The following is a 19,597-nucleotide window of genomic DNA, read 5'->3' as shown; positions in this document are numbered from 1 at the left end:
AGAAAACCTTACCAAGATTTTAATGAAAACCAGGCAGGGTTTTTTCCATATTTCTTGGATACCCGATTATTTTTTGAATTGCACAGTTACATAAATTTGCAGCAAAGATAACAATACAACTTAAACCTTCAAGTCAAGAACTTGGTTAGCCTGGCTAACTTAGCCATATAATGCGAAGCGCTTAAAGCATGAAGCTAGCAATTATATGACGAGCATGAAATGATAGTCAACAATAAATTTTCAGATATAAAAACAAACTAAGTATTTGCAAAGGAGAGACATCATCTCCAACAAAGATAGTTGTTAATGGTTTCAAGACAACCCAAAAAACATGGCAGATTGCTTTAGTCACACCTTCCACTTCCAGACAACACTAGCAAAACCTATTGTTGGCCAAGATCATTCTTCCATGCTATGATCCTATAGATGAACAAAAGAATGGTATTGTCAAATGTATAATCTTAGATGCTTCTTAGATGAATGGACATTAAAGGACAAACAGAATAATAAAATAAGGACAAGGAAGAGAAACCAAAATTTTCATCAATGTAAAATTTCATTTATCTGCGGACAACTGATGAAGCTTATTCTAAAACAGTCCCCATTAGAATTTGTTGATTCATCAATTTGTTATGTCCCACATCGGTGGGAATAATGTGCTTATGTGGGTTTAAATGGCCTGAAGGGCTCTCTCAATGCAGACAAACGATGAATATGGCCCCTAATACAATGCGGAGTGGTGGTTTGTTATGTCCCACATCGGTGGGAATAATGTGCTTATGTGGGTTTAAATGGCTCCTCTCACCTTAATAGCTAGTTCCCGCTATGCCTCTCACAAACGAGGAATAAATACAAAGTGAAAACCTAAATAGCCTCCTGGTTACAAGGACTCTCATTTACCTACATGTACTTGTTAGAAATTATATGTGCTTGTATCAGATATTTACCTACACCCCGAGTTTATTGTAACATAACAACAACAAGAAGCTGCCTAGAAAACAAGAGTTGCCCCAAAAATAGCTCCAATGGAACCTAAAACTGATCGAGAAGCTCATGATTTCTAAATAGGTGTTGATACCTTCCAATATTGAGAGGAAAGCAACAGTTTAGCCTACATAGAGGTATGAATCACTTTTAAGTATGCAAATTTAATGGTGAACATGGAGAACTATTTATTATATCAGCTCTGAGTTCATATTGTTCTGGAAGAAAATAAACTTGCAGCAAGATACATCTGCGCTGCAGCAAATTCTAAGTTGACATTCTACTGAAAAGCAGTTTGACGACTGAAAGCCGGGACTGTTTTCCAGTTTGTTAGGACAACGATCACAGGAGTTCAGCTAATAAAATGGAAAGGAAAATACACTGCTAAGAACAAGAATGGGGGATGAGAAAGAGAGGGGATGGAAAGGAAATATTTCTTAGCCTAAAGACATAGTCTGCACTGCAGATCACAGAAACCATTAAAATCCATAGTCAACTGATGGTAAGTTTTTACCACAGAAATAATAATGTAACACAATTTTGAGTAAAATGAAAGGAAGCCCGGTAGACAAAGCATCCTGCGTTAGCAGGGTCCGGGGAATAGGGGAAGGGCCGCACCCTAGATGATGTGATGTAGATAGCCTACCCTATTGCAAGCATTAGTGGCTGCTTCTGCTGCTCGAAGAGCAGTCACTGACAGGTACGCCATTTCACGGTAGAATTCTCATGGGTCAATATGCAAAGTTAGCAATCAAAAAACAAAAATACCTTCTGTTTACAAAATTAATATCATCACAAGAGCTGAGAAAAATGCAGTTACCAGCTAAGACAACTCTTCAGATAATTACCTCTGCGAGGGGTTGGCAAAATTCCTTTCATTGTGGAGTAACTATATATTATCTTCATTCACATATATCAACCAATTCAACATCATACTGGATCCATGAGTCTGGCAGTTGTGTAAGGCTGCACCGACATAAGGCATGAGAGCAGAGAAATGTTTTAAGTGTTGGAATCACAACAAAGAAGTTTAAAAAATGAGCATTTCAGCAATGGTTTGTATATACCCCCAAGATGGTGGAATAGTGAGTCTTCTCTTTTCACCAACATGCATACCTGTAAGATTATAGTTTAGCCACCCATAATAGAACGCTTAAGATATAAAGGAAATAGTTTCAGTCCATGAACATGGTTACCTTCAATGCCAATGCTCAATCCCTTGCACGTTTTTTCGTAACCTGATCAAACATCAACATAAAAATTTAAAGAGATAATCGGTTAATGTCAATGGTGGAGCAAAGTCACAACTTTTATTATAGGGAAAAGAGTGATGAGAACTTTATCGGAAAACATGAAGAACAAAAAAAATCCACCTAAACTATATATACTCCTCATCTGTTTATCCAGACAACTAACAGAGCAGTGTGTGTATGAGTAGAGAGAGAAGAAGAAGAGAGAGAGACCTAGATTTAGTATATAGGGAGCTCCACCAATGATTGAGGCAACAAAGTCTTCAGCATCTTTTACTTTGAGGGTGAAATAAATTTTGACCTGGACAAAAGAAAGGATCAGTCAGTAGCACGACATTTGCAGCATCTCTATCTGAATGTTCAAATAGGATCACCTGCTTTCCCGGAGAAGCTACTTTTCCGTCTGGTTTTCCCTTCACCAGCACCTCAACGGTCATTCCATCCGGTAATGAAGTGGCACTCTCATTGATCTCCTTAGAACTAGCAAAAGCGTGAGATGGTATACATGAGTCACAATGATTTTCTTGGTTTTTAATCTTCCTTTTCTTCTTTTTCTTTCTCTCTTGAGAATGGGGGCTTGTGTTTGAAGCTCTGAATATTCAAAGCGCAAGTCATCAGTTAGACAAGAAACTAAATGTGAAAACTACCAGAAGTCGTCATATAGGTTCAGCAGCAAAACAGAAGAAGATGAAATATTAATGAAAAGATCGGTGAAAACCCATAATAATACGCCTTGAGGAATTCCTACCAGAAGACTTTCCTAAAATTTACTTGATTCTAGTACATCTTGCAAGGCATGTAATACTGTCAAAAAGGAAAAACTTGAAAGAGGAACAAAAGGAAATAATAGAAAAGCTTACTTTCCAGTGATTGGTTTCCGACATCCAATTGTTTCCACGTTCATAGCCTTTGGTCTATCTTTGTTGAGTCCACAATCAGTTGCTATATTACACGAACCCTGTTTTCCTTGGGAAAACTCATTTCCTGAAAATTTAGGACAGATTAAATGATAGAAGCAGAAGAAATTGAAAAAACAATACGAGAGGCATCATGAATTGTAAATCTGAAATTTTGCACTTATGCATCAGGCTCCAAGAAGATGAAACTAAAGAGAGGATACAACATAATATAGGGATAATATTTTCAGTCTTCCAAAGTAAGATCTTTGTTTGAGCATGTGGATATTTCCATGTCACATGACTCAAATCATAGAATTAGAACTCTTCATGGAACCGTACATATGCATACATTTCTTTAGATAGTTTCATATAGATCGATGGACCCGATCACGCAAAATCAGAAAGGATAGATGTCTAAAGGTTAAGAGTCTCTTGCATTCCAGTTCTTTGGTACTACAGTTTTTCAGATTACCTTTGAGCTTTAATTAATATATAGGGGACAACTTGTTAATTTATTTTCTTTGTACTCAATAAGTATGGTATTAGCAGAAAATTTAATTTGTGATTTGTTCCTTCAAAGGTGAACTTAGTATGGTTCTTTTGGAATGAAACGAAATTTCTGCGACAGTTGACTCCCATAGGCAGAAGATTCCTGTCCAGTTGGGGACGAGTTCTTAAAAGTTCATTCCGCAATAAACTAATAAATTTGAAGTTAATTTTGATAGCGTAGATAGAAAGTCTGCAAACTTTTCCAAATAAATTCTACAGAAACTATAATTTCTATGATTTATGCCCCAGCTGAATACCATTTGGAGTTATTTCTTAGGAATGTGGATAACAAGGACCCAGCATAGGTATGCTAACAATTGGGATTGATATCACTTCTCTTTTCTTTTTTTCTTTTTCCGGTGCGAGAAGTGAAAATTTATTTGTTGAAATCGTCCTAATTAATTTAGCTCACAGACAACACTAACAACCAAGTAGTTGCTTATTAACTTGACAAAGCGAACAGGAAGAGAGCAATATATGCCCAAGTTTTTAAGTTTCTTTGCCATATATTTGTTATTCATGTCACTGGAAAGGATATACATATTCCACATGTGAAAAGGTTGCTGATGCTCATGCAAAACCCTATTTGGTACCAGCAGATAAACTGATCTTGGAATTGGAAAATGAAAATGAAAGCACCAAAAGATCATCAATAGTTCAAAAACTGATTCAGATCACTAGCAGATAAACTGATCTTGAAATTCGAAAATGAAAATGAAAGCACCAAAGATCATCAATATATCAAACTGCTAACACTGCTTCTGATTCAGATAATTGCAACCAATAACAATTACATATATAAGATTAATTTTCCCCTCACACACAATGAAAACTAGATATTCTTAGCTGGATAGAAAGCTTACCAAAACTATGGCTAGCATTACAGGCATCTGAAACCAATCGTCCATGTTTTATCTTCGTGTCCAAATAGCTCATTGCTATCTTTTGTTCCTCTAGTTCATAAAGCTCCTCCTTGCATAAAAGTGATCGTAAGAGAAAATATACACACCTGAACGGTACCAAGACAAACAAGTTTTAGCTTTGCATATGTTCCTTGCAAAATATGAATCACAAAATTGCACACTAATTTTATATGATATGAGAGTACTTCTGAAGAGACTAGAAGTTCAATAACAGGCATCAGATATACAACTTAATTATTAAACCAAGAACAAAAACAAAAACAGTTCACACTGAAACAACTGACCATAAGCTCAACGTGTTAATTTAAACAACTTAGGTCCCAACAGACGCAATCTCTTTTTGTCCCAAAAAAGAGAAACGAGAGATGCCCAATTCTCACTTTACACAGCACTTAATGAATACACCAAAAAAAAAAAATTGTTCATTGATCCTTCCATTACACATACACCAAGTGGTAACCAGTGAAGGACGATAGGGAAAATATATTTCTTATCGCTGGTTCCAGTTGAAGAGAAAATTGATAGAAAAAAGTTGTTTAACAGACTAAATCAGCTCTGTTTGAGCAATAAGGAGAGGAAATTAATAACATGAGAACTGTAAAAATCTTTACACATGTTTATGCATATATTTAAAACCCTTGCAAACTTAAAGATCTGCAAAACCTGTTACCTTTGGAACCACAACTTGAATAATTGGTTGCCAATAAGTAGTTAACTTTGAATAATTAATATGCAACCACCACAAAAGTCTAGGCAATTTTTAAAACAAACTAATTATGCAGCTTTGGTACATGATACTGAAGGTGTGTGGGAAGAAAATTAGTATATTAATTAATGGAAATCGATCTTCATAAAAAGATGAAACAAAAACAAAAGATTATACCTTTTTTGGGGTTATCCATGCCTCCAGTATTTGGTTGCCATAATTCTTCCTAGTATTCAAACTTTGAGAAAGTAATTTAAATTGTTCAAGAGCTACTTGCACTGGATTAGACTGATTCCTAGTGATAGCTGTTAAGGCTAGCCCTACTTCTCCCACAAAAAATTTATCCGATGGTTGCGGATCCAAACTGTTGTAAGGCCTAAAGGAACAAGAATTACTACTCTGGCGAGTAAATTGTTGGTTATTCTCATGATCCTGGTTAACATCACCCCAAATTTTGTCACTTAAGTAGAATAGCTCTTCCTCGTATGGGACGCTCGGAGTCCTCCCCCTCTTTAAATAATTCTTTTCAAGCTCCAGTGATGGTGTCTCAGTATATATCATTTTTTTCTTACTTGATGGCTTCCCCTCGGATTCCTTTGAACCACCACGTTTATCATCCAGTGAATGCGTCACCCTTAGATATTTTCCGTTCCTTTTCTTTTCCATGGAATCATTTTTTCCCCTTGACAATGACATCACTTCATCATAGTCATATCCTCTATGCCTCTTCTTTTTACTTTGTCGGGAATCTGCATTTGAAAAAATGTATAGAACGAATAAGAGAATACATAGTGAAGAAGGAATATATAGAATCTTACTTTTCATTTCCAAGTAAACAAATACCTATTACTAGTGTTTTAGTACTCAAATTGGTGTTTCTAATTCAATACAATATTAGTTATTTAGATAGTAATATCTTTATAAACCTATTATTCCACCTACTGATTAATTTCTGGAATATCTTCACAAATCTCACTTAAAGTTTCATCTAATAACTCATGCTTCTCCTATAGTTTTAATATTAAGGACTCCCTTTTCTTTGATATTCAGAATAATAAAACTATTTTAACTTGTAAATTGATAATTTTCCCTTTAATTATATAGGGTTAACTAACAAGAGAAATTAATTGTGCTTTATTTTTCTCTAAATGATACCGTGAGGTAATAGCAGGCTCATAATAAAAAGAGAACATGGAAAATGTAATAGCATTGACTGGAAAAACATATTGTGTTTTTCTTGTGGTATCTCTTTGCCTTTCTTGTGGAGTGCCTAATCCTCCATCTTCCATCTTCAAAACAGAAGCAGAGAGACAGAATTAAGGATAATCTAGAGATGAATTCTTTAATGGGAGAGAAGAGGAAGAGTCAGGAAAAAGAAAAGTCACAGTAATGGGCGGGAAATAGGAAGAGTCATGAAACAGGAGTGTGTAATTATTTTCAATCATTTTCAATGTAAAACTAGTTTAAAATGAATGGGACGGAATCATTATTACTAATACATACTCCAAAATGAATTTCAAACTTGAGCCTGTTTGGATTAGCTGAAAAAATTTGTTTTTAAGCATAAGTGCTTGAAGTATTAAAAATTATTTTATAAATAGGAGGTCACGTGTCATATCTAGTATTTGGATAAAAGTGTTTATATGAAAAATGGGATGGATTGAGACATTTTGAAATTATAAGAGATAAAAGGATAAAGTTGTTGGTCAAACTAAATGGTTTTTTGGTTTTGACTTATTTTAAGTACTTTTTAACTTAATTTAACCGTTAATATAATACATACTCCAAAATGAATTTCAAACTTGTCCTCTTGAAGTTTACTACTCCCTCCGTTTCATAATAACGGGTGTTTTTAGTTTGGGCACATCCCTTAAAAAAATTACTCACTTTAAAAAAGTATGAAGTGTTTTTACTAACTTGCCCTTAATCAAATGCCATGAAAAAAGAAGTATAGCTCTTTAATGTTTTCTTGGTTATGTAAAAATCCACTTATTTAATAAAGATTAAATTGGAAGAAAAAAATTAATATTTTCTTGATTTTGTGAAACACCGCTTATTTTGAATAAAATGTAAAGGTAAAAACACCACTTATTATGAAATGGATGAGTAAATACATCAGCAAGCATCAAGCTCACAAGTTGTGAATTATTTTTAGAGATGTATTTCTCTTGTATTCTCTTGTACTCTATGGTAAAATATTTGTTTTATGTGTGGCTCGACTAATGTAAAACGCATGACTTATATCAAATCAAGATTAAATCTCGTCCATTAGATCAGTTATAAGTCTTAAACTCTATTATAAGTTAGTTCTCCCTCTACCCATTAGTATCATGACCGACTTAATGAGGAAGCCACTAAAGCAATACCTTTAGGCTCCCAAAATTTAAGGCCTCAATTTCTTTATTTTATATATTATAAAATCCTCTATTTCAATTTATGTACTGTTTGAAATATGAGGATCAAAATACTCAATTTCTTACTATGAATTCGAATATCATTTCTTCAAAATATTACAGAAAAAGCTTAAGAAAAATATTTGACTCCCAAACAGTAACACCTTCACATAAAACGGGGCGGATAGAATAATAAAAAAATATTAGTTTTATGCTGATTTCTTTTGAATGCAATAGAAGTTATTTGGACAAATAACCCAAATTATAATAAACATACAATATATGATAATTAGCAATTTGATGACATCTTTGATAATTTAAAAATGGAGTCTTGTAGACATAAAGGGTAGATTAAATGATTTTCAGTTCAAAATAGACTTGAATTATTCTAGAAGTATGAAATTATTCTAACATCTACTCAGTGGTACAAAATTGAGATTATGAGAATTTATTGGAAAAAATTATCTTAACCGTATGTTTCTTAAAATTATATCATCTACATCTTAGTGAGTAGAGTTGTCAAATATCTCCTATCATGGGAGCTAGCAGGTAACAGGGAGATGAACAAGGTATATACAAGATGTACACCATAGGTACAAAAAAGAGAAGAAATAAATTGATTTTTTAATTAAATTAATTTAAGGCCTCTTACAAAGTTTTGCCTTGAACCACTGATTTTGTTGAGTCGCTCCGATTAGAGTTACCACATATTCTCTGCACAATTCCATCACTGATAATTGTGGTAACGTAAAGCTAGGGTAAAGAGGTAGAAATCAATTTCAACTAACTCTTCCCCTTTGGGTTGGTTCACGTCGCAGTCGCCTGGTGTCCTCCGTGATCGCCTAAGTAACAAGTTCAATTCTAGGCTATTAGCACTTTGGGTCAGTTTGTGACTATTAGGGAGTCGATTTGTTAAGAGTCAGGTATGTACAACTAATAAATAGGGTTGTGTCTCCTGTGAACATGTGTAAGAAAATATCCGGATCAGAATGCAATCACTCTTTTTCTTTTCTGCTACACTTCTTCTCTCTGGTAATTGCTCTTGTAATCTCAATTGTATGTGACATTTAGCTGTGTAATTCAGCTTAGATTGTAGAATTTATCATGGTATCGGAGCTGGTGAAGTAAATTGAAGCTCGATTAGGTAGAATTGCTCGCAATTACTGATTCACGAAACCTGACATTGCTCAACAATGGCGGATGATGAAGTACTTAATTAGCAAGTTAAATCACAGTCACGCATCAACTGATAAGAAGCTATGGAGAAACATTTTAAATTTTACATTTAATTATTTTTAAATAATGAAATTCATGATTTGCCACCTTAAACTACTATTCTCTGTATCAGCTCAACAACAAAAAAAAAAAAAAGTGACGCAAATAAACTTGTTAGAGAAAGGGTTCAATTTAATAACGTATGACTTATCTTAAAGTTGGCAAGTACCATAGTCTCCGTGAGGAATGTTGGTGTTGGAAATAGGTGAAAACAAAAAAGAAAAAGAAAGAAGTATTTGTGAGCTAAAGATTAACAACTTAGACATGTTACATGATCTACAAATCCTCAATTACCAGTAAATGCGTGTTGTTGACACCAGGAGTTGAAATTAACAGCACATTCACTAGGAGTTGTTGACACCAGGAATTGAAGTCCATCCAGATTTAGGTACTGGATTCAGACCTAGGGAAGTCCATCACTTGGGTCGTACTTTGCACGATTGTCCTTATTCGGGGGTGGTCTTTAATTTTTGCCCCTCAAATTGCTGGTCTTTAATTTTTGCCCAGATATTATCACAAAATGCGTGTTAGATAGGAAATGATAATACAATAGTTTTGGATATAGTTGGTTAACTATTATTGTGATTAATAGCAGCTTTATGTTGCAGAAAATGGAGCACCCAATTCCATAATGCTAAATTCTGAAGCCAGCAATATCAATTTGTAGTCCACACAGTATCTCTAGAAAACAAAAACGAAAAGTAACCTTCTGAATGGAAGTTCTTAATTAGCCCGATCCATCAATTGCAAAATCTTAATATTAATTCTTGCAGAATTTATAGCAACATCCGGTGCGTATATCCTATCCATCACACACCACATCTGCTCAAAACCATCAGTCCAAATATTCAATGCAGCTTCCATCCTAAAAAAGAATTAACACCAATAAATATAGCCACTGTGACGTACATATTGTCTTATACTCCATGATTAAAGAAAAACATACAGATCTCATTTTATGGTTGGCTCTGAATGGAAGGCTGAGTACAAGTGATAGGTTGTTTAAATGGGGAGTGGATCCCCTCCAGTAGAGGTTACGTCCAGTTCTTCCGGTACACAACTAGATTCATTACACGTGTCTCACTTAAAAGCTGTTAGAACCCGTATTTTTGTACAGTGGAATAATCTGGATTAATTACGATAAGTTAAGGACAAAAATTATTTCGGGATACAAAGTCGGGATTCTTGACCTTCGATTTTATTTTGAGATATAAGTCTTTATTGGTATGGAACAATTAGAAAAATTTGGGGCCAAAAGTGATAAAAATTGGAAGTGGAAAATCATCCACAATTTCCATGGCTATCTTCACAATTTTGTGTCACCTTTTAAGTGGTCCAACTCATTTAATGTGGGCCAAGGGAACTTGACCAAGTCTTGCTCTACTTGAAATAAAGATGACCACTTCATTCTTTTAACTTCATCCACTTGAAAAATAAAAGAAGTGAAGACTCCCTCCATTAAGGAAGCTCACGGCCAGCAGCAGCAAAATCATCCCTCATTTCTTGTCCTCCAAAAATTATTTTGATGATGAAAACCCACTATTTTGAGGTCCCTAAGTGACGTGGACAGGAGCGATCTAGCCATCAATTTTTGAGATTTCAAACCCTAGCCTAATTGTGGAGTAAAGAAGAAAGGTAAGAATTTCTCTTGTTTTATGAGTTGTGAATGTTTTGTGCACATTGTAGTATGTTAATATGGATGAAAATCATGAGATATAGTATGTTGGAAGTGGGTTGTGTGATGTTGTGCTAAGCTGTAATGGGTATTGTGATTGGGTTATTGAATAAATTCCTTGTAGCATGTTAAATTGTTGTAGGGTGTAGGATGGCTAAGAATCATCAAAATATGTATATGTGTAGTGATAGACGAATATGGGTCATGCTATATGCCAAAGAACACACTAATGTCGCTTAGCGTTTTAATGGTTGTTGTGATGACTTCTAGTTTGGAAATGAAAGTTTAATGTCCCAAAGTGATATGGTGAATTGTTGCGGGCTGTTTTGAGGCTGGTCGTGCATTTGACATGAATTGTATATTTTATGAAAATGACATCGTTATATTGAGGATTGTGATGCAAAGCATGACTTGAAAATGAGGAAAAATGAAAAGAGGGCTGCTTTCTTGGGACTGTTTTCGCCCAAAAATGGAAAAAATTGTGGGTTGTTGGAATTATTATGTGAATTGTTTAGAATGTTCTTGAATGTTGTTAGTATGGGTTTGGGTTAATAATCAAATGTATAGCGATAATACGGCTTGAATGTAAACCGTTGAGTTAATTTATGTAAGTTGTTGAATAATAGAAAAGAAAGCTATTATTGTTGTTTTGCCTTTCGGATTGGTTGTTGATGTTGTTAGGATTGGTCGTTGTTGTTGTTGTTGATTGATATGGCCGAGTTAGATTCTGGGTAGCCTATTTATAGGGGAAATGACCTAATTTCCGGAATTGGCAAATTTGGAATCTAATGCCCAAAAAGTCTTTGGCTAATAATTGGCATTTTATGGCTTGTTTATAGATCGTGGGCAGCCCGAATCATAGATTGGATTAGCTTGAGTTTGGGTCATTTGGAGAGCGTTTGAGGTATGTAAAGTAACCTTCCTTTTTGGCATGTCTCGTTGAATTAGGCTATGATTCAAGCCTCGAGGAAACTCTATTCTCGAAATCCGAGCTTGTACGTGATTCGCACTTGTTTCCTTGGTATCCTTGTGCTAATATGCCATAATATTGATCCTTACATCCTTGGAATTAATAATTTGCAAAGGCTACTTAAAAGCTGATTTTTTTTTAAGAACTTATTCATTAGTGATTCAAAAACTACAAACGCTCATAACTTTCTCGAGAAGCTCGAATGCTTTGAAACTTTCGTAGGAGTTTGTATGATATATAATGAGTATGTTTTTCATAGGTGGCTCAGTTCGGGTCTATACTCGTCCGTGGGTCCCGCGACGCCCTTTTATGTAAACTCGGCAACTTTGAAACAAAAAGTGATAATTATTATTCCGATTTCGAATATGACTATTTTATTTATCCTTCGGGTTTATACTAATGATTTTATGCATATGATTCCTCACTACTCCGCTCGTGCCTACTATGATATCGTTCGCGGCTCCCGGCCTTCGTTGTCGTGCGCTTTGTGATACATTCCGGTGTTATCTCGTGTTTATGGTTCACCGTGCTCTTTGGAGGGCCGGGTTCCACTTATGTTTGGCGTTATCGTGATCGGCGTTATCTTTGTGTTGTGATGTGTGAGGGGATTCGAGATTTGAAACTTTCGGTGTTATCTGTGTTATGGCGCCATCGACGGCGACCATATTTTCCTTCGTGCCCTATGCATAATTTATACTTTGGAAATAAAAATTTTGATATTTTTGGATATGTATTATTTTCCATACTTCCGATTCGATTATTGTTGATTTCGCCCGCTTTGCATACTCGACATATTTCGTTTACCCCCTCTCCGGGCTTTCATGCCCGCAGTGGTCGCACGTTCACCGGTGATCCACACGGACACCCTTACCTTTTGGGAGTGCTCCTCTCATTCGGAGCTTATACTTTTGGTATATATATTCTTCGTTGATTTATATATATTGTTCATGGGTACGGCGGGGCCCCGTCAAAGATATGATTCTCGTCTAAATACGTTTAGGATCTACGACTTGTTTTGTGGGTCGTGCCTATGAGTTCGTGTGTGTGTATACGTCGTGTTTGGGGCGATCCCAGCCGCCGCGGCGGCCGGATATATGATATTTTGTTGAGTGTGGCCTTTGTTGGTATTTTAGTCACGCAGGGTTATTTTGGATAGTCCATTAAACAAAGGAAAAATTTTTTCCGGAAATTATCTAAATTTGAAACATAGCCTTGTCTTCGCTATATATTTGAATGCGTTCGTTATGATTTGAGATAGCGTTTGATAGATGTGTTTGGGTGCCCAGATCGGGCACTAGTCACCGCCTACGGGGTTGGGTCGTGACAAAAGCAATGGTCAAGATTTGTCTGGTGAAACTGTTATTCTGACCGTGGTTATATTCCCTTTCGTCCATCTTTGGACCATTTAGCCCAATCTTCCTCTTATGTAATGAAAATAATCCTCCACTTTTTAATCTTATATTTTTGCAGAACTTCACCCGTTTCTATAACGAATTAGTTTAGGCAGTAATTAAGTTTTAGAAATTCTACCATGGATTAATTGAGTGAAGAACTAGTTGGCTTCACATTGTAGAAAAAGTTCAACAAGATTCGACAGGAGTTACATGGAATATCAATCGAAAGGGACGAGGGAGAGGTAAAACATAATTAGAACAATGAACCGAAAAAAAAAAAATGAAAAACACTAATGCTATAGCTTTTGATGTTCTAAAATTACTTCAGTTACTGGATATAATCGCCAGGAAGTGTTGGATATGAATACTTTCTCTATTAAGAAGATGTATCAAAAGCTACGAGGGGATTTCATCAAAGTACCTTGGAGGAGATTGGAGTGCAACAACCTTGGACTTCCAAAATGGATATTCACTCTCGGATTCTTGGAAATTATATACTAGGACAAAAGCTAGTTTCGTGGTGGATGACAAAGAATGTGCCTTATGCAAGGTAATAGGACATGGACCATCTCTTCTTCAAATGCCCTTATTCTAAGAATTTGTGGACTAAGCCACCGGGCTGGCAAGGAGTGCATCGACGTTCCTAGGTTGGAATGCGGGAACTAGTATGGGCGGGTAAGTTTGTGAAAAAAATGCTAGAACTATGGTGTACGAATGGTGTTGGCAAGAGTCTACTTCATAATGGGGGAAAGAAATAATAGGATATTCCAGACAACTAGACCTCATAAGTATTATGCAAGATGATAGTGCAGAAATACATTCTCGAGTGCCGCATTCTCAAAGCTTTGGTGCTCAAGAACATGAATTACTACCCGTAGAAGTAATAGGTATAATGTTGAGTTCATGTAGAAGGAAGTATGATGGGTAACTGGGATGGTCTCTGTTTGTTTGTAGGTTGGGGTATGTCCAACTTTCTGGGGGTTTTAATTTGCTTGTACATATTTCCCTTGGTATATAAAGATCACTTATTTACCAAAAAAAAAAAAAAATTACTTCAGTTACTCAATTTGATCTTGCAATTTCACCTCCTTAAAATATTAAATAACGACAGTTTCTAAGGTTCAAGCCTGTAAAGTGACATTGGAGATAGACGAAAGAGAAGATAAAACCATGGTTAAAATAATAGTTTAACCAGACAAATCTTGACCATTGCTTTCTAAGTGCGACACGTGCAAGAAATCTGGTTGTGTACCGGATGAACTGGACGAAACCCCCACTGGAGGGGATCCGCTCCAGTTTAAATGGGGCATAGTGAATACAGAAACATGCCCATTATGTGATCAGGCTAATGCCAGCATATCCTATCTTTTCTTCACTTGTGCTGTTTCTTGGATCATCTGGAAAAGGCTATTGGTTTGGATGGGCATTAACAGGGGACCTATGGGCTATGGCGTGGGAAGATGAAATCAAATCAGCTGTAATGTCAGGTGGTGTGTATTTCATATGGATGGAAAGGAACCAACGGGTGTTGCATAACAAGCAACAAAGCATTGAGACTTTGCTCAGAAGACTTATCCAGGAGATACATCATGGAGGGGCATTACAAAGAAGATTGAGAGCTTGGCTCGAATAGCATAACCATTATCCCTAGCTACTGAGAGTAGTTCTAGTTGTCGGGTGTGCGAACAAAGTAACACGTTGGTAGCTAAAAAAAAAAAAGAAAAAGAAAAGAAAGCTACCTTACAAGGTGTTGGATACTCTTAATTTTGTGAGGCCTTTTGGGAAAAACAGTTGGGGCTTGGTCCAAAGCGGACAATATCATACCGTATAAGAGTATCTTTGGACCATTTTAGCCCAACAATTGATATCAGAGCCAATGGGTTGGCAGAATGAGTATGAAAATGGCGGAGTGTGGCGTGGGACCCGGCTTAGTTCCTTTGCCCGTCTATGGACCTGTTTACGTCCTTTGCCCGTCTATGGGCCGGTTTACGACCCTTACCCATAGCTTTGAAGGCGCATACACAGCCTTTAGGCTTTAGTGATCGTAAATACTTTGATGATGTGGGTGGCACAAAGACACGTTGAATCTCTGACCCTTGATGAGTAGTGTGGAACTTAGTTCGAGGGGGAGATTGTTGGGTGTGCGAACAAAGTACCACATTGATAGCTGTAAAAAAAAAAATAGCTACTTATAAGGTCTTGAATACTCCTAATAGTGTGAGGCCTTTTGGGGAAAACCGCATTTAAAGCGGACAATATCACACCGTATTACGAGTATCTTTGGACCATTTAGCCCAACACTAGCTAATGCAACAGTCGTATTTTGTGATTGAGTAGCCATCTGTCATTTTGGGGCTATATGTCCAAAAGACAGTTTTTTGCTCTGTACCTAAACTCTTCACTTGATAATAAAATTCTTTATTATAAAAAATAAAAAAAACATATAGATTTACAATTTCCCAATTTCCAACTCACAGAGCTAGTAATAATGACTGCCATTCATACATGATTCTAGCAAGCTAGTACTGCTAATTCAGATTTGAAACTGCTAAAACCTACACGGCCATAATGTTACATACCTTAATACTTCTTGTTCTTCTTTTCATAGTTTCCGGTGGCATGATGATATTCTGATGGTAATAACACATTTAATGTCTTGCCAAGTTTTATTTCATAAGAGTTGGCAAGTTCAAACCTAAAGATAATCAAGAAATAAAATAAATCAAGTGTATGATTAGAGCTCTACAAATTAAATGGAAATGGAGGATAATATCCACAACTTACCAGTAAGCCAAACACTGAAATGGATGATAAAGCTTGTAGAATTGTTGTAGTTTGTCCTTTTTCCGGAGACTAATCGATCCCTTTTTTCGCTTTCTCAGATTAAGTCCATGAAGCTGAAATCACGGCAAGTAAAATGGAAATACTATTCTGAATTTTCTACCTTGTGCCTTCTGGTGTCTATCTGATGTTACTAAGCAAATGATTGATGTGTAATGTTTACATGAACAATCAATTCATTAGCTTAATTTAATGCCTCTGTTTCATCCTACTTTTTCTGCATGAAGAAACACAGATAATCCATCCTAGAAAATATGGAACAGTTATCTGCTTCTCATGGACAGATCGACTCCATGGGAATTCAAATGATCTCTGGCAAAAGACAAATGTCTCTGTCTTTTGCGACCAAAGATGTGTATTTTCTAAAAATTGAACGTAGAAACTGAAAAAGGCTCATTAATCAATTGATGACCGGTATTTCGTGAAATGCATGCAAGCTGCCTTTAACTATGGGAAATGAATCATTGAATACAAATATCAATGTAATCTTGATAGATATGCATATATGTGTTGCCTACCAACAGATACAATGATAGGTTCTCCCATCTCTGCTCCATCATTAATCCAACTCAACATGGAAGTTGCAAAAAACACTCAAGAAGAAAATACTCTTAATTCAACAAATATCAGCGTATTAATTACTTCAAATTGAAATGAATACGAAAACTACTTTTACGTTATCTACGTACATGAACTCTTCATTAGGCTTTACATATCTTCAAACGAGAGTGACATGAATATGGTTACAAGATGCAGACTCTTCAAAATACCCTAAGAATTAGCAGCAAATTAAACTGCACATACTCACACCAAGAGAAACGTTATAATTCGGCAGAGAACGTCTCGGGTGGAGGAGTACAGTTACGTTATAAAAGGGATAATAGAGAAAGAGAGCTAATAGCTTATAAAGCTCCTTCTCCAATAAAGTATTCCAAACATTCACTTCTGAAGAATTTGAACTAATCGTGCCACAATTGAGTGATTCTGATCAATCCTTACATCGACACAATACAATATCTGACTACATTAACATGTAATAATGAAGTTCAGTTGATTTTTCATGGACCATAAGCTTTCATTTTCCTTCCGTTGCTCAAGATCAATTGGAAAATAAATATATGAGATATCTACTTTCCACAAAACTTCTCTTTGATTTTACGGCTAAATACAAATTTATTAAAGTGATAGTTTCTAATACGTTAATCATCCTGCTCAGATATCTTCCTTTATAGCTCCTCTGTGAGACAACCGAAACTGATTCAGTGAAACATATACGTGCTAATACATGAACAAAATAAATTCTCCTGTCCCAATTAATTAATGAAAAATATTATATAACTTATAACTTTAGTTCATACAATAAATCAGCAATTAGCGTATAGGACTGGAGGAAAAAATTGGCGGTAACGACAGTTGAAAATCTTCTATCTTTGCCATTGTATGTAAATTTCCAAGGCTAATTAGCGTTCAAAATCTATTGCTAGAAGTCTCAACTCTCAAGGTTGTAATATTTATGTTGTGGATCAGCTCTCATAGCCTGACGCGGCCCTGGTATTGGATCGCACTAACTGAGTTAGAATGACTTCAAGAATTCTGAATTTTAATCCTTTGTAAATAGCTTCTTTGTTTTCTTTATTTTCATCATAACACTATATTTTAAATGTTTTACTAGCTTGTTTTCAACCAAAAAAGTGTAAAGGCAAAAAACAAAGAGTTTATACCAAAGCCATGCTAACTATGTTCATGCTAATTATATTTTCTTTCTTTCTTTCCTTTTTTTTTTTTTTTTTTTTTTTTGATAAGTATATTTTTCTTTCTTTTGCAATATCTCATGTTGTTATGGATTACTATTTCACTATCTTAACAGGTTCTCATTTGTGACTAGGTTCTAGTATAAATCTTTGTTTGCCAATTAGTTTTATCCTAAATCTGGTCTTCCTTTTTAACTTTCCACATATTATATTAAAATCTTCTATATATTAAGTTGTTTCCAATAAGGCAAGCCTCTTAGTATAAGAATCAGATCTGTAAATTTCTTCTCACTTGAATTTTCAGTGCTTTTAGAGGTTACTGGTCTCACAAACCTCTTTTTTATTTGAACGGGGGAGTTATACCATCACTTCCTCTTCTAAAAAATCCACGAGTAGATCAGTTCATGCAAAATGAGAGAACACTGATTCTCTGTTAAAAAGAGAATCTAAACATGTTTCTGCACTTGCTATTTATTTTCTATGCAATTCAATAGGCAACAAAGCACATCAAGTAAACCAAGAATAATCAATTATCAAATATTAAGAAGAATGAGAAAAGAGGATGTCTAATTTTTTTACCTCTTTCATATGACGCACCGTTTCGCTGTCAATTGGAATATTATCATAGATTCCAGCACACATCATGATAGTATCAATGGTGAAAGGACCAGCACCATTTATCTTCAGCTTAAACCTTGCACTTGGTATATCACCAATGTCGTCTTTTTCAATATTAGACAGATTAATTTTTCCATCAACAACTTGTTTAGCCAAGATAATCAAGTCCGCTGCTCTATATCCAAATTTCGCTTTGCCTTTTAGCTCTTCCTCTCTAAAACTTGCTAATTCTTCTGGACTCGGAAAGTCTCCAATAGGTGTAATATTAGTTCTCTTTCTTTTGGACATGACTTTTTTAAGTTGTAGATCACAAAGAGCCTTTGCCAGATCCAAAGATGTCTTCCACCTAAGTAAAAGTTGGCAATATATATTTTTAACATCAAGCACTCTGAGCGATACCATATTAATTCATTTAGATGGTCAAAGAATCTAGCTTTACTTCAAAGGCGTTGATGTTTGAGTTTTAGAAACTTAACAAGGTTTTTCAGCTTCTTTCTACGTTTTGTTGCATCTATGAACTTACGGGCAAAAGCGAAGAAGAAGAGACTTGGCCACATCTTCAAATAAGGTTGGTGATCGAAACAACCGACCAAATCCTTTGGCCTCAGCATCTGGATGAATCTTATGAAAACATCCCACATCTTGTTCATCCTTATCAGAGAGTCTCAGCATTCTCTTCACCTGAGACTACATAGAAAACATTATTTCAAGTCAGGTTCTTTATAGTTTTTTAGATGTTCTCCTATTTTTTCTTTTTGTGTGTTTACAAGGAGAGAAGCAAGAATAGTACCAGGATGGCTCGCTCATCCTTAAGTGAAAGAACACTTGCACCATAAACCTTAACGACAAGATGATCCCCTCCAGGAGGTTGTGAAACGAAAGTCATAGCAGATGTGACGGAATCTGCCAATCGCAGAGGACGGAAAAGGCTTTTAGTGGACGGCTCCCAATGGTTGGGAGCCATCATGAAAAACCCATGGTTGCACACCGCTTTTTGTAAATTGAACAATGGAAACTTCTTCAATTTGATAACGAAATCCCAAGATGGTAGTGTCTCCATTTATTTTATTTTTTTTCTGCATTCAGAAGTGTAATTCTATTTGATAGTCTGATTCTGAAAAATTAAAAAAAGAAACGGGATTTTGTAAGGTGTGATTATGGCCAGGGACAAGGGGGCAAACTGAAAACCTGGATGCGCTATCAATCTATGTCAGTTATTTCATGGGAGCAACATCTACATGGAGTCATCAAGGGGCTAAAGGGAAGTCACAAACAGCTCAAATTTTCAAGATGATTTACACAGACTGTGTTGTCTCTGGATAGAAAAAAAGTAAGAAACCTGAAAACCTTCGAAAAAGTTGGTCGAGAT

At 35.7% G+C, this 19,597-nt stretch overlaps 2 protein-coding genes across 3 annotated transcripts; both read right to left on the bottom strand.

The window, feature by feature from the left end:
* Positions 1-220: 220 nt before the first annotated feature.
* Positions 221-6,098, bottom strand: LOC132033187 (peptidyl-prolyl cis-trans isomerase FKBP43-like). Of its 2 annotated transcripts, none has more exons than XM_059423083.1 (9): positions 5,489-6,098; positions 4,546-4,654; positions 3,095-3,218; positions 2,609-2,825; positions 2,448-2,535; positions 2,181-2,222; positions 2,052-2,100; positions 1,833-1,950; positions 221-420 (listed from the first exon to the last, which is right to left on the bottom strand). In XM_059423083.1, exons 1-8 carry the CDS (start codon positions 6,005-6,007, stop codon positions 1,887-1,889), a joined length of 1,212 nt encoding a protein of 403 aa, XP_059279066.1. In that variant the 5' UTR covers positions 6,008-6,098; the 3' UTR covers positions 221-420; positions 1,833-1,886. The 2 variants fall into 2 exon arrangements, with proteins under 2 accessions (XP_059279066.1, XP_059279075.1); XM_059423092.1 differs by having other exon boundaries at positions 4,546-4,651.
* Positions 6,099-15,420: 9,322 nt separating this feature from the next.
* On the bottom strand, positions 15,421-19,289 carry LOC132047936 (uncharacterized). Its single transcript, XM_059438904.1, has 5 exons — positions 19,019-19,289; positions 18,752-18,915; positions 18,190-18,574; positions 15,803-15,915; positions 15,421-15,713 (listed from the first exon to the last, which is right to left on the bottom strand). The coding sequence occupies exons 1-5, from the start codon at positions 19,286-19,288 to the stop codon at positions 15,599-15,601; spliced, it is 1,047 nt and encodes a 348-aa protein (XP_059294887.1). The 5' UTR covers position 19,289; the 3' UTR covers positions 15,421-15,598.
* Positions 19,290-19,597: the final 308 nt, after the last annotated feature.

This window comes from Lycium ferocissimum, chromosome 2 (assembly GCF_029784015.1).
Source record: "Lycium ferocissimum isolate CSIRO_LF1 chromosome 2, AGI_CSIRO_Lferr_CH_V1, whole genome shotgun sequence".
NCBI lineage: Eukaryota > Viridiplantae > Streptophyta > Magnoliopsida > Solanales > Solanaceae > Lycium > Lycium ferocissimum.
Note: the sequence above shows the minus strand (reverse complement) of the source record. Positions and strands in the feature narration are given on the sequence as shown.

Excerpts from the sequence above, each read along its gene's own strand:
- LOC132033187 (XM_059423083.1), bottom strand. The coding sequence starts at position 6,007 with ATGTCATTGTCAAGGGGAAAAAATGATTCCATGGAAAAGAAAAGGAAC. Across the intron at positions 3,219-4,545 it reads TAATGCTAGCCATAGTTTTG|GAAATGAGTTTTCCCAAGGA; the intron begins GTAAGCTTTCTA and ends CTAAATTTTCAG. Across the intron at positions 2,101-2,180 it reads ATTGAGCATTGGCATTGAAG|GTATGCATGTTGGTGAAAAG; the intron begins GTAACCATGTTC and ends ATAATCTTACAG.
- LOC132047936 (XM_059438904.1), bottom strand. The coding sequence starts at position 19,288 with ATGGAGACACTACCATCTTGGGATTTCGTTATCAAATTGAAGAAGTTT. Across the intron at positions 18,916-19,018 it reads AGGATGAGCGAGCCATCCTG|TCTCAGGTGAAGAGAATGCT; the intron begins GTACTATTCTTG and ends TTTTCTATGTAG. Across the intron at positions 15,916-18,189 it reads CGGTGCGTCATATGAAAGAG|CTTCATGGACTTAATCTGAG; the intron begins GTAAAAAAATTA and ends CCGTGATTTCAG.